The sequence below is a fragment of the Erythranthe guttata genome, chromosome 10 (genome assembly GCF_056151865.1).
Source record: "Erythranthe guttata isolate IM_541 chromosome 10, IM_541, whole genome shotgun sequence".
Taxonomy (NCBI): Eukaryota; Viridiplantae; Streptophyta; class Magnoliopsida; order Lamiales; family Phrymaceae; genus Erythranthe; species Erythranthe guttata.
Genome location: NC_142542.1, coordinates 12,909,250 through 12,923,337, shown reverse-complemented (window position 1 = coordinate 12,923,337; position 14,088 = coordinate 12,909,250). Strand labels below are relative to the sequence as shown.

General features: G+C 30.5%; 1 protein-coding gene across 4 annotated transcripts; it reads left to right on the top strand.

Annotated features, from left to right (window-relative positions):
- Window positions 1-5,279: 5,279 nt before the first annotated feature.
- Window positions 5,280-11,853, top strand: LOC105955011 (bifunctional purple acid phosphatase 26). 4 transcript variants are annotated; one of them, XM_088824909.1, is made up of 10 exons: window positions 5,280-5,817; window positions 6,270-6,447; window positions 6,723-6,923; window positions 7,130-7,241; window positions 8,340-8,566; window positions 9,183-9,321; window positions 10,560-10,780; window positions 10,897-11,018; window positions 11,106-11,267; window positions 11,442-11,853. In XM_088824909.1, the coding sequence occupies exons 2-10, from the start codon at window positions 6,283-6,285 to the stop codon at window positions 11,524-11,526; spliced, it is 1,434 nt and encodes a 477-aa protein (XP_088681035.1). In that variant the 5' UTR covers window positions 5,280-5,817; window positions 6,270-6,282; the 3' UTR covers window positions 11,527-11,853. The 4 variants fall into 4 exon arrangements, with proteins under 4 accessions (XP_088681035.1, XP_088681036.1, XP_088681037.1 ...); XM_088824910.1 differs by having other exon boundaries at window positions 5,808-6,000; XM_088824911.1 differs by having other exon boundaries at window positions 5,815-5,956.
- Window positions 11,854-14,088: the final 2,235 nt, after the last annotated feature.

The following is a 14,088-nucleotide window of genomic DNA, read 5'->3' as shown; positions in this document are numbered from 1 at the left end:
ATGTACGGTTTAAAACTATATGGTGTATTTAACCGGGTGTAGAATCTCATAAACCTAGTCAACATTCAAAATAATTAATAACAAAATGTTGTACAGTTTCAAATGCTACAGGATTGGAGTATGGGAGTTGATTTAAGTTAGCTTTATAGACTTAGCATATGACCATTTAAATGAGATGCTTAACTGTAAACACAAAACTAACTTTAGATTTGTGATGCACGAAATTTTTGTATTTTTAGAGATTATTTAAAAAGAAACACATAAAAATAAAAATATATGGAAAAAAATATTTAATATAATTAATGAAAAATGTACATGATTCGAGATTTTCAAAGTTTCTTTAAATATTTTGTATATGACTTAGTGCAGTGATATTATTATTATGTCAACCAGGCCAGAAAACTTAAGAATACAAAAAAAAAATGAATTAAAAATATTCTTATTCATAAAACTGAAATGTAATTTTTGTAAACATATTAGATGTCCAGAATAAAAGATACATAAATATATTGAAAACATATTACCATTTGACTGAGATGCTTGGTTATACGCCACAACTTTGGAGTAATACATTGAGTGTATAACCCTAACACTTGCTAGTTGTGGGAACCTTACAAACTACTGTCAGCTAGCTAGCATTCTTTAATCTTCATCAATATTTTATAAAAAAACACAAACGCATGAAAAAAATATTTAGTATAGGTAGACATTAATGATGCAAATGACGAAATTAAATTAATTTTTACGTTTAGTTGTTAAGAAATTACAAATGAAACGATACACATCTTTTCTTTGAAGGAAACTCTCAATACATAAATAAAAGAATTTTCAGAAGAACATTGTTCATAAAGGATACAAATATTGATTAAATTTCATGCGAATAAACCTGGAAAAGTTTTGATTCCCTAAAATCTCTATCCCCCAAATTTTGATTTGCAAGCACTTAAATAGTTTAATCCACCGACAATTTCACATTAAAATTTAAATTCCAAAAGGGTATAAAATTAGATTTGGAGAGAGTTTAACAAACAATAAACTAAGAAAGCAATACGTACCTTGTGGTCGATATTTTTCTTTACGTATGTAGGGATGTTATTGTACAGGTTTTTGTCTTTCAAAATGCTCTACTAAGAAGAAGAAAGAATGAAGAACATGATAATAGAATAAGAACAAAAAATAAACATTGAATAGAAGTGGAAAGGAGTGGTAATCGACAATAAAATGACATATTTTATATTTCAATAAACGAACATTTAGTAGTCGGACAGTTGAAGAAAATGGAAAATAAATAAAAAAATTTATAGAATTACAGGTTTGCCTTTAAAGTTTGATAAATTATTATCTACCATTGAAGTGGTTCTAGCTATCTATAAACTAAGGGCAAAGCTTAAGGGGGGAAATTAGAATATTATGTAGAATTTGGATTGTTGCCAGAAATCGCCCGTTGAACACGCCCGTTGAACAAATAATTGCTAAACGAACTGCAGACAATAATCAAAGTTGGAAGCATAATATTGCAACAGATAAAACAATATGAAGAACCAATAGTAGCTTCCTCGGCCTACCTAATTTTCACTGATTAAGCATAACAATATAAATTAAAAGGATTTCATTTAAAATTATCACATAATTCATCAACGAATCCAATACAACGAATTTAAGTAACAGTGTCCGTCGTAAAAAATAGAAGAAATTGAAGATTTTATCTCTGAACTTACTTTCAATATGACAAAAGTGAGTAGGTTCATCGGTCTCCTTGATTACACCTTGGAAGATTTATCCTTATTTCCCATAATTCCTGCATTCAATCAAACCTATAAAATTATATGATAAATTCCCTCAAAATCATAGGAAGTAAATGGCCGAAAAAAATAAAAAAAAATAAAATATAGGAAAATGTATATATGGAAAATGTACAACTCTAAAGACATTGACGTGCGTAAGATAACAATTATATATATATATATATATATATATATATATATATATATATATATATATATATATATATATATATATATATATATATATATATATATATATATATATATATATATATATATATATATATATATATATATATATATATGGAAAGAAAAAAAAATCTGCAATTACACGAATTCAAATTATTGAATTACAAATTTCCTGAATCCAAATTACTCCGACTAATGATGATGATATTTACGGCTGTAGAACAATCCCCTGCCCCTAGGGGTTTTGGAATGGAGAAAAAAAAAAAAATTGAACACATTAAATGATACATAGAACTTCAGATATATAAAATCACACAAATCGGATAATGTGAATAAACTCATCATATCCCGAATTAATTAATTAAATGACAATTATAATTTATAACTATCAAATGAGCAGGAAAAATTTCATAGTGTTTAGCAGGAACAACCTTGCCTTTATTAATAAGAGAACAACTTTACTTTTATTAATAAGATAAGATAAGAACCAAATATTTTTCTAAACAATTAAATAATTTTTCCATCAAACTAATATTAAGTAAAATGACAATTTTGGCGGGAAAAGATACGTAAGTTTATTGCAAAAAATTCTGGATACTTAACGGATTTATTAAAATTGATTATATTAAATAAAGTAAAACAATAAACTAATTAATTAAATAAATGACAATTATAATTTGTAACTATCCAATGAGCGGAAAAAAATTCATTTATAGTAAATTGAAATAAAAAAATAATAAAATAAATAAATGGTATAAAAGAATTCATCACACAATAATATATCATTAAAAGATACGTAATTAGTTTAAATGAAAATTGAAATAATAAAATAATAAAAGTAAGAAATAAATAATAAAAGTAAAAAATAATTAAATGACAAATGTAGCAAGAAAATCAGGATAATTCCTTGAAAAACGTAATTAGTTTAGAATTAAAATATCATTAAAATTAGTTTAAATGAAATACGTAAGTTTATTGCAAAAAATTCTGGATACTTAACGGATTTATTAAAATTGATTATATTAAATAAAGTAAAACAATAAACTAATTAATTAAATAAATGACAATTATAATTTGTAACTATCCAATGAGCGGAAAAAAATTCATTTATAGTAAATTGAAATAAAAAAATAATAAAATAAATAAATGGTATAAAAGAATTCATCACACAATAATATATCATTAAAAGATACGTAATTAGTTTAAATGAAAATTGAAATAATAAAATAATAAAAGTAAGAAATAAATAATAAAAGTAAAAAATAATTAAATGACAAATGTAGCAAGAAAATCAGGATAATTCCTTGAAAAACGTAATTAGTTTAGAATTAAAATATCATTAAAATTAGTTTAAATGAAAATTGAAATAAAAAAAAATTAAATAAATAAATGGTATAAAAGAATTCATCACACAATAATATATCATTAAAAGATACGTAATTAGTTTAAATGAAAATTGAAATAATAAATAATAAAAGTAAAAAATAATTAAATGACAAATGTAGCCATTAAAAGATACGTAATTAGTTTAAATGAAAATTGAAATAATAAATAATAAAAGTAAAAAATAATTAAATGACAAATGTAGCCATAAAATGAGCGGGAAAAAAAAACCCTAGGGTTTCACCAGAACAACCTTCCTTTTATTAATAAGATAAGATAAGTGCATCCCTTTAATATTTATTATAAATAAATGAAAAATTCATGTATATGACAAAATTACTCCCAACCATTTACACTCAATTCTTAATTGTAGCCATAATTTAATTAATTTTGACCACAAAAATTCAATTTGACTTATTTTTTTAAATGTATTTTGGCGCCGGATTCCGGCGTTGATTTTTTTTTTCTGATCTGTTTTTTCCCGCTGTAGGATTCCGGCGTTGACACTTTTTTAGTGGTTTTTTTTTTTTTTTTTTTTTTTTTTTTTTTTTACGTCTGCCGCTAAACGTTGACCGTAATTTTGTTAACGGTAATTATATTGTCACTGACAGTAAATTAACGTAATTATATTGTCACTGCAATACATTAACGTAATTGTACTACCGTTGACAACAAATTAACGTAATATTATTATTTTATTTGTTTTTTTTTTTTTTTAATTTTGTTTGATTTGTTGATAAGTCAACGTAATTATATTACTGTCTTTGACAGTAAACTAACTGTAAACACACTAATATTATTGTCAACCACATCAATATTATTATTTTTTGGGTTTTTTTGTTTTGTTTGAGTTATTCATGGAGTAACGATAATAATATTAATGTCTATTATTGTTATATTACTGTAAACACAATAATATTACTGAGGTTGACGGTAATATTACTATTGTTATAGTAATATTACTGTCAACCACATCAATATTATTATTTTGTTTGAGTTATTCACGGAGTAACGTAATAATATTACTGTCTATTATTGTAATATTACTGTTGTTATAGTAATATTACTGTCACTCATAGTAATATAACAATACTACTGTGTTAAACTGTAATATAGTTAATTTTACTGTGTTTAACAGTAATTTAGTTAATATTCCTGTCAATCACAACAATATTGCTGTTTAAACTTTAAACTGAAAAAATGTTACAGAAAGAAAGAAAGAAAAAAAAATCAAAAAAGTCAACTCCGAAAACTGGTGGCGGAAAAATCGGGAAGAAAAAAAAAGTCAACGCCGGAGACCGGCGGTCAACGGCGGTGACAGACGAAATTGTCCATAAAAATGTGTTTTGGGTCAAAATTGAATAATTTGTGAAATTTGAGGACAAATTGAGGTTATATTAAATTAAAGAACGAAATTGGAACATATTAAAGTATGAGAGACTATTTTATTATTTTACAAACCTCTAGACCATATGTGAACTTTGTTTTTTTGTAAAAGCATTTATCATCTAGAATCTGGATCTCCTTATGAATAAGTACCCATTGATTGAGCTTATTTGTAAAGACTGCTATTTTAAATTGTTGTTTCAAAATATATTTTTCTCAATACTATTTGTTTGACTTACAAAATACAACTAAACATTGTTATTATTTTGTTTAGAACCGTTTTTATTTTGTTTTCATTGTTTCCCCAAAACAAAATGGGACTTATTACACTTTTCAAATCATTTTCTCAAAACAATTTCAAAAGTTTCTCTCTCATTCAGGCGTGATGTGACTTCTACAGTAAAATGATTTGACTGCTACGGTAAAAAATGTCTTCACTAAAAAACAAATAAACATCACTTCACCTTTCAATTTTTTTCTTCAAAAATACCTTTTTCTAACACCTTTAAACATGATTTGACTCATACAGTGTATTTTGTCTCCTTCCAAAATACAAACAAACATTACTTTCATTCTCAAATTATTCCCCCAAAACATATTTCCTCAAAATGAAATCAATATTTTCTCTTTTTTTTTTTTTTTTCTTTTTCTTTCTAAAACATGTTTCCGAGAACCAAATGAATTGTGCGAAACATTGACTTGGATTTCTGAAAAAGAATTGGTGTTCGTTCACAAACAATCGCACAAACACATGGGCTAAATTATAGCTGGGAAGCATTAAAAACGTGCGCACACACACAAACACACACAATCGCTTTCTGAATTGAATTACAATTTACAGGATATGGCCGCCCATTTCTTCGTGTCGGATCACCAATGGTTTCCGCAACCCAATGTCGTGGCCACCAAAATCAACACATAACCTTCGCCTAATCCATAATAATACTTTTTTTGTTTTGATAATTAATAATTTATCCATAATAATACATTATTACTACATTTACTCATTCAATTAAATAATCAATAAACTACTCCTTTTGATCCAAAGCAGCAGCAGCAGAACTCACAATTTCAGGTACACCACGTGCTTTCTCCTTTCATATGTTTGCGTGTATTGTGTATATGCATTATTGGATCTGAATTGCTGCACAAATCTCCGTAAATTAATTGCGTCGATGATTGTTTTGCCCAAGTTTGAAGCATGTCATCGGATTGTATATCACTTTTCTGTATAATCTAGACGATCCCAATTCTTAGGGTTTGTTCATATACGCGATTTTGATTGCCCTGATATAGATCATTGATTCAGTGTTGTATTTTGAATCTTTTTTGATTTTTTTATATGTTCTGATATGTGGTTGATTGTTTTCCAATATTACATGCTTTTTTTTTTGTTTTTTTTATATATATTACTCAATGATTATATGGTCTGAGTTTAAATGATTTAATTTGAGAAATGTTCGGAAATTTTGACTTCCTTGATTGAGCTATGTTTTGATGATGTATGATTTTGATGACAATGTTTAGGAATAAGGCCACGATGCTGGTTCAACTGCTGCTTTTATCGTCAGTTCTGTTGAGCTGCATAAGCAATGGGAGTGGTGGGGTGACCAGTGGATTTGTTCGTAACGAGTTTCCGTCTGTTGATATTCCCCTCGACAATGAAGTTTTTGCGGTCCCTAAAGGTTACAATGCACCACAGCAAGTAAGTTCCATCTTTCTCGAAAATTGCATAATCCTACTTACCCGAACAAAAATTAAAAAAAAAAAAAATGTATAATAACACGGTTTCAAGGTGTAGCTTGTTTAGTCTCCAATAGCATTTTTTGTCCGCCCAGTTCGCTTATAAAGTACGGAAACTGGTGCTTATAAAGTATAAGGATATATGCAACTACGGATCTTTTTCTATCATTTTCTTTTTTTAGTTTTTTTAATGAAAAGTTTGTATGAAATTCTGACAACGCTTCTTGTTTGTTTCAGGTGCACATTACACAGGGTGACTATGATGGGAAGGCTGTGATTATCACATGGGTAACGGCTGATGAACCGGGGTCCAACAAAGTTAGCTACGGTTTGTCAGAAGGAAAATACGAGTATACTGCAGAAGGGACAGTACACAACTATACCTTCTACAACTATACATCTGGATATATTCATCACTGCCTGATTGATGGTCTTCAGGTAGATTTGTATTAAATAGTCTAATTTTCTGTGATATCGATGACCAAGATTCTTCTGCACATTGAATCAAGGAGCACATTTTTCAATTTCACATTTTAATTTTTAAATGAATGTGAATGCCTTAAAATTGCATCAATTGAATTAATATGCATAGAGCAGTATTGTTATATCTGGCAGCTAATCGAGATAGATGTTCCCTTTTTCAGTATAGCACAAAGTATTACTACGAGGTTGGAGATGGTGATTCTTCAAGAATGTTTTGGTTCCAAACACCACCGCCAATTGATCCAGATTCTCCTTACAAGTTTGGAATAATTGGTCAGTCTCCCCCTTCATTTTCGAATCCTAAATACCTAATTTCTTGAAATAACGAGCATTCAGCTTTGTATTCTAAAAGTGATAACAATAATATCGCAAAACATCATGTCTGTAGTACAAATAATAGCATGTATTTTCCCTTATTAGTGTTCAAGATTAAGTATTAGACTGGGACGTAGGAAAACCATTTATTGCACGAGCCTGAAAGTTATGGTTTAACTCTAATGTAGGGTGAACATCTTAGTCTAATAGTGGGGGTCTTAATCGAGCCTCATGGCTTGATGATGATAAGCTCAAACTCAGTTCTTTTAGATATATTTTTTTCATTAGCTTGAACTCGTCTCGTGTTTTTCTTGAAGTTGTTTTCAGCTAGTCTTTTTTCTTGATCTTGATTAAAGAGAGACTACACAATCAAATTTTTATGAAGAGACTAATCTTGCGCATACACAAGATGAAAGTTTAAGCCATTAAAAATATATAAATTCCAAACATGTAATCAATAACATAAATTATTAATAAATATGTATAGGCAAAATTCAAGCGCATAAAATTTATAACAAACATTTATCATATTTTTAAATATTTGTAAATAACCATGACATAATAAAAAATCTTGTTGCCCATTTGGATAAACTAAAAAATAACATGTTGGTATTTTTTTCTTTATGAGCATAATACTTGATCAAATCAGCGCTTCTGTTCACATAGGTTATCCACTGTCCAGTTTCAAGTCTTAGAAGCAGATATGACAGTTATAATTTCTAAGTAGTCAGAATTAGTGCATAAGCTAAATATCTAATTGGGAGATCATAAGAATTCTCAAAGAGAGTTTCGAGGGACGAAACTTTCCTTTAGTTGTTACCCTTCGTGCACAGATTTAGCTTGGTTCCGAACTGCACACTTATGGTTGAACTTAAATCTAGTAACAAGTGGTGGATCCACACATGTGAGTGACATTTTCAACTTAAATTGCTACATTTGTGAAAGATTCTCCACTACTGCGACTTTAATGTGTGTTTGTGGTCACCAACATTGGCATAGTACATAGTTTTTTTTCCTTCCCTTTTTTGGTTGAATGTCATCTATTGTCTATTGCAGGTGATCTTGGTCAAACATATAATTCTCTTTCGACAATTGAGCATTGTATGCAGAGTGGTGCTGAGGCTATCTTATTTGTTGGAGATCTTTCATATGCTGATAGATATGAATATCATGATGTTGGTGTTCGCTGGGATTCATGGGGTCGTTTTAATGAACGTAGCTCTGCATATCACCCATGGATGTGGTCAGCTGGAAATCATGAAATAGAGTACTTCCCATATATGGTAAAGCATGCAACTCACATATTTTGAAATTGAATTATTTTAAGAAACATCATGGATTTAATTCTACTTGTTTCGATATTCACTCCACTGATTAAACATAGTTTTTTCTTCAGATATGTGCCATGTATTTGATTTTGCTTTGCCTGTATTCACAGTTGCAGAAGCTTTTCCTGTTAAATATCTAGTCACTTAAATGTGACCCCTTTTTATATAAATTTCCTTCATTTTGGTCACTGTAGCTGTTCTTCCTTGCGAAAATTAGACCACCTGAAAATATGAAAACCAACTTCTTGATAGTACTGCCTTTTGTACGATGGCATAATATGAGCAAACATAGACATTGTTTTCTAGAGAATCGGTTTGGACATGCAAAAGCTGTTGCGTTTTTCTGATATATCTTCCTGGAAACATAAAGCAGCATATATAGTTTCTTTCAACTATTTTTAACGTTACCAAACAAGAAACTTTTGTTTATCTCCATTCATTTTTTGATTCTCTTGTAATATTTCTTACCCTGATATCACTTGACTCGTGTCTTTATAGTGCTACTGCATACATAATTTAACATATAGGATTTTTTATTTTCTGTTCATAACCACTTCTTTCAAATGTCCAGGGGGAAGTTACTCCTTTCAGAAATTATCTTCAAAGATATCCTACACCTTATCTTGCTAGTGAAAGCAGCAGTCCTCTCTGGTATGCTGTGAGACGGGCGTCTGCTCATATTATTGTCCTGTCCAGTTACTCTCCATTTGGTAAACTATTTGCACATTTGCACTTGGTTTCGTTTCTTTCATTTTTGGTGACTTGGTATGGATTTTTCGTAATATGCATGAAGTAGTTACCTTTCTTAAGGGAGCTATTCTGAACTTGTTCATTTCTCTACCTTGGCTGTAAATTCTTACTAATATGAACAATAACTGTTATTTGAATAATCAGTGTCTTTAACAATGATGAATATTTAGTAGTTTTGGGAATATTTTTATTGCGCTGGTCTCTTCAACAATTTGCATTTTATTTATTTAAAATTTGTTTAGTCCAAGAAGTATATCCTCATATCATTTTCGTCACCTATTGCTCATGATTTCACATTATCAAAGTTACAATTTTTTTAAAATCGTTTATTTTCGACTGCTTTAATGATTTGATTTTTCTCGACCAATCTTTTGTTAACGCATAGCCTTGTATTTAACAGCGTATATTATTTCACGATTTCTTCTATTTTCATAATAATAATAATGAAAAGCACTGAACACTTCATAATGACCTATGTGATTGTGATGAAAGTTTGAGGGTTACTCTTCAAAATCATATTTGTAACTTTGTTAGTTTTTGTTTTGAATTGTTTTAAACCAGACCTGCTTCTCTCTTTCTTTTACGAATGACTTTTTGTTCTAAATAGTTTTACAAATATGAAATGTGAGAAGTTTATTTATATATATATTTTCATAACTGGTAACGTACACGTGCGTTGTGCATTTTTGGATTAGCCCATTTTTCTGTAGGTTATATATTCACTTATGCAGCTTTCTTGATTGCCTCTACATCGGGGAAATTTGGCTAATTTTTGAATGTGCTATATCCGCGATAATCTCATTTCTTTCGATGGAGAGAAGGCCCGCCTTCTTATATTTCTACATCTAGGATTCGACTTGTAAGATAACCTTGTTGTGTTACTATGGTGCACCCTTACCTGGAACTTTTGCATTGTTCATTATTACATCTTTCGTTTATTTTTCTGTGTCTGATACTTCATTTGTTACAATAAACAGAAATAATTTTTTCTAAGATTGATACTTCAATGGATGGTTGTGTAAAACCGTAAGATCATGATTTAAGTTTTTCTTTATCCTAATGCTCATTACACTTAAGGATCTTGAATAGTTACTTAGTCATTTTCATCCGATTAAGACTTTTTAATTACATTTGCTTGTCTTGTTAAAAGTTTTATGACTTGTCTTACTTTGCTTAATATTTTGGTTCATCGTTGCAGTAAAATATACACCACAGTGGGAGTGGCTTCAACAAGAGTTAAAAAGGGTTGACAGAGAGAAAACTCCTTGGCTTATAGTCCTGGTGCATTCTCCGTTATACAATAGCAACGAGGCTCATTTCATGGAGGGGGAAAGCATGAGAGTCGTCTTCGAGAGCTGGTTTTGTAACTTTAAAGTTGATGTTGTCTTTGCTGGTCACGTTCATGCATATGAAAGATCGGTTCGTCTCTTATCCTATTGTTTATTATATATTATATAAACATAAAAATAAAAAAAATGTTTTAGTGCATTATGTTTTTTAGAGTTTCATGACAAATAAACTGTTTCTTATTTCAGTACCGTATATCGAACACAAGATACAACGTGTCTAATGGTCCTGCCTATCCTGTACCCGACAAATCGGCTCCTGTTTACATAACTATTGGCGATGGAGGAAACCAGGAAGGTCTTGCTTTGAGGTAAAAACTTACACATGTGACGATTTTTTAGGTGTAGATTATTCGGTTTTAATATTTAATATTGAATACCATGTGTTGCCTCATCAGATTTAGGGATCCCCAGCCAGATTACTCTGCATTTCGCGAAGCAAGCTACGGGCATGCGACATTGGATATAAAAAATAGGACACATGCTTTTTACCATTGGAATAGAAACGATGATGGAAAAAGAACACCTACCGATGAATTTGTCCTGCATAACCAGTACTGGTCAGTATCTACGTGTATTATTGAATTTTCAAGCTCTTCTGTTTTTTTTTTTTTCATTTTTGCCGTCTCTTGGAGTTTGATTCGTTGGATTTTAAGATTCTAAAAAAAAAATTGTTTATTAACTTTGTATCGATAGAATATGTATAAAAGCGTGTGACTGGTGGTGATATGCAGGGGAATGAATCGTCGAAGAAGAAAGCTGAAGAAGAACCATCTCAATTCTGTGCTATCCAATTTGCCACTGAGTCTGATATTTTGATGTGGAAAAAAACGGAGATGCCGATTGATTCTTGTGCTCTTATTCAGAAGGGCTTATTGTACTCGTCTCGGAGGGAGTGTGCTACTTTTGTTTAATGTGGAACCAATTGTTTGATAAAATGTATGGTCTTTAATTGGTGCAGAGACTCACATTTGATGTAATTATCTCCACTTGTATGTGTGCTGAAATTGGAAATCGGTGGCGTTTGAAATGGCATCATCGCTTTTCCTGTGACAGTCTTCATTAATCAAAGTTGTAAAACAAAAACAAATATATCCTTACATCGCGTGATTATAATGAAATGAAAAGATGCATTAGGGGAACAAATTATACATGGGTGAATATACAATTTTATATGGGAATATTTTAGGGACTGCTTATATGGAAAATGTTTGAAACTAACCACCAAGGAAATTAAATCCTGGTGTATACTTCTTCCATTTTAATATTAATTCGGGATACCCCTAATCACTTTGAAGTACTTAAAATGCCTTTTTAAATCCTAGTTATTCACATCCGTCTTTCTCTTTCTCTTTCTCTCTCAACTCTCAGATCCAAATTTCCTTCCCATAGGTCTCCAATCGGCGATATTACTTCTTGGAGTCATAACTCTGTCTTTCTCCGGTGGTCGGAATTCGATGGTTTAACTACCATTAGATTCCTCTTGTCGAGCTCTTTCTTTTGATGGCGATTTCATACAGTTTGGATCTCTGGATTTGTTTCTATAATTGTTTTAGAGTCGGTACATATTTCGACGACGGTCGGTCTTGCCGAAGGTGTAATTTGTGTTCCGGTAGTCGGAATTTGACGGGCTACCCACTGTGGATTCTTCTCGTCGAGATATATATTTTGATTGCAATTTCGTTCAATTTTTTATTGTCAGATTTATTTCTAGAATTTTTTTCATTGAGAGCGCGGAACCTTGGGTTGTTAGCGACGGCTAGAGTTTTGGTAGGAGGCACTTGGGGTGAGGAGTCATTGACGGTTTGGTAAAAAAAATCATAGTAATTCACAACTATGATCTCTCTCTCTCTCTCTCTCTCTCTCTCTCTCTCTCTCTCTCTCTCTCTCTCTCTCTCTCTCTCTCTCTCTCTCTCTCTCTCTCTCTCTCTCTCTCTCTCTCTCTCACTTAGTGTTTGTCGATTTTTTAGTGTTTTGATATTTCTTCAATTTTTGTTAATTTGCACATTCTTTTTGTTTTGATTCTGCAACTGCAGCATAATGAAAACCATTGAACCTCTCTATGAAGGTGTCAAAAAAATTGGTTGAAGTTGTAGACGAATTTGTTTGATGATTTTGACATCTGCTTCAAGTGTTCTACACACTGTGTACATTACTACACATTACTATACATTACTAGTAACATGGATTTTTCTAGCGTCAGATCGCTCAAAAACTTGTTGAGGTCAGATACCCCCTAAATTACCATTCATTTTAAATAGATTTAATGTGAACCGTTGAATGAAAAAGTGATTTTGGGTTTCCTAGAAAAATAACTAAAATAATAATTTGAGCAATTACGCTGTAGCAACAAATTCTTATCTAAGATTGATCAAACAAGAAAAACTCGCATAAATATAATTTTATTGAATTAAAAATAAACATCGCAGGTTACAAATACTAATTTAATCATCTGATTCTTCTCTCGTGAACAATATATAGTTGACTTTGAAAGTTCGGAGTTGAGTCGTTGACTTGATCTTCTCTGGATTTGATTTTAAATGTGAATAACGTTTTCCGAGGGTCTTGCGACTTGAATCTTGGATCGAACGCTGAACTTTGACGAACTTTGATTTGAAGATGTTGGAGTTCTTGATGGATTTCGCCCTTCAATCTTCAATCTTGATTTGCTTTAACGCCTTGATTTGATGAAGAATGCCTTCGATTTGATGAAGATGACTTGAATATTGTACATAGAATTGTCTCCTATATGGTTTTTCTTCTTCTTGAGTTGTGTTTTGAATTATGTAGGGAAAGTCCATATTTATAGTGGTAGAATAAGAGTTCTTGTTAGCCTTCTTTGATGACGTGCCACGATTTGGTTGGCTCTCTTTAAATTGATAATTATCTCTTATAACTTGGAAGAAAAGAAATAATTCTATTGGTCACAGATTAATTGATATTTATCTCCATGACTTATTTTGCAAGATAAATTATAATTTTGGAATTCAATATAACATAATATAAATTATATTAAATTTATGCGTCTACATACATACGCATCTATCCTTCTCTCTTAAAATTATTTATTACATTAAAATAAAATAGACTAATATGGAATAATATCATTTACCCCTCAATTAATTTAATAGAAAAATGGCTACAAATAATTGCTGACAGTTGGTTGCTTATAAATTCAACTATGGCGAATATATCGATTAAAGCCACAACCAAAAAAATGACCAATATAAAAAAAACATCCCTTTTTTCTTTCCCCCTTATATTTGCTGAAAACCATACCTACAAACACTTTATAATATTGGATATAAACGAGTTTAGATCGCCTGTGAGGTTGGGTCCCAGGTTAAGTGTTGGAGTATGAGAGGAGACAGACGGAGGTAG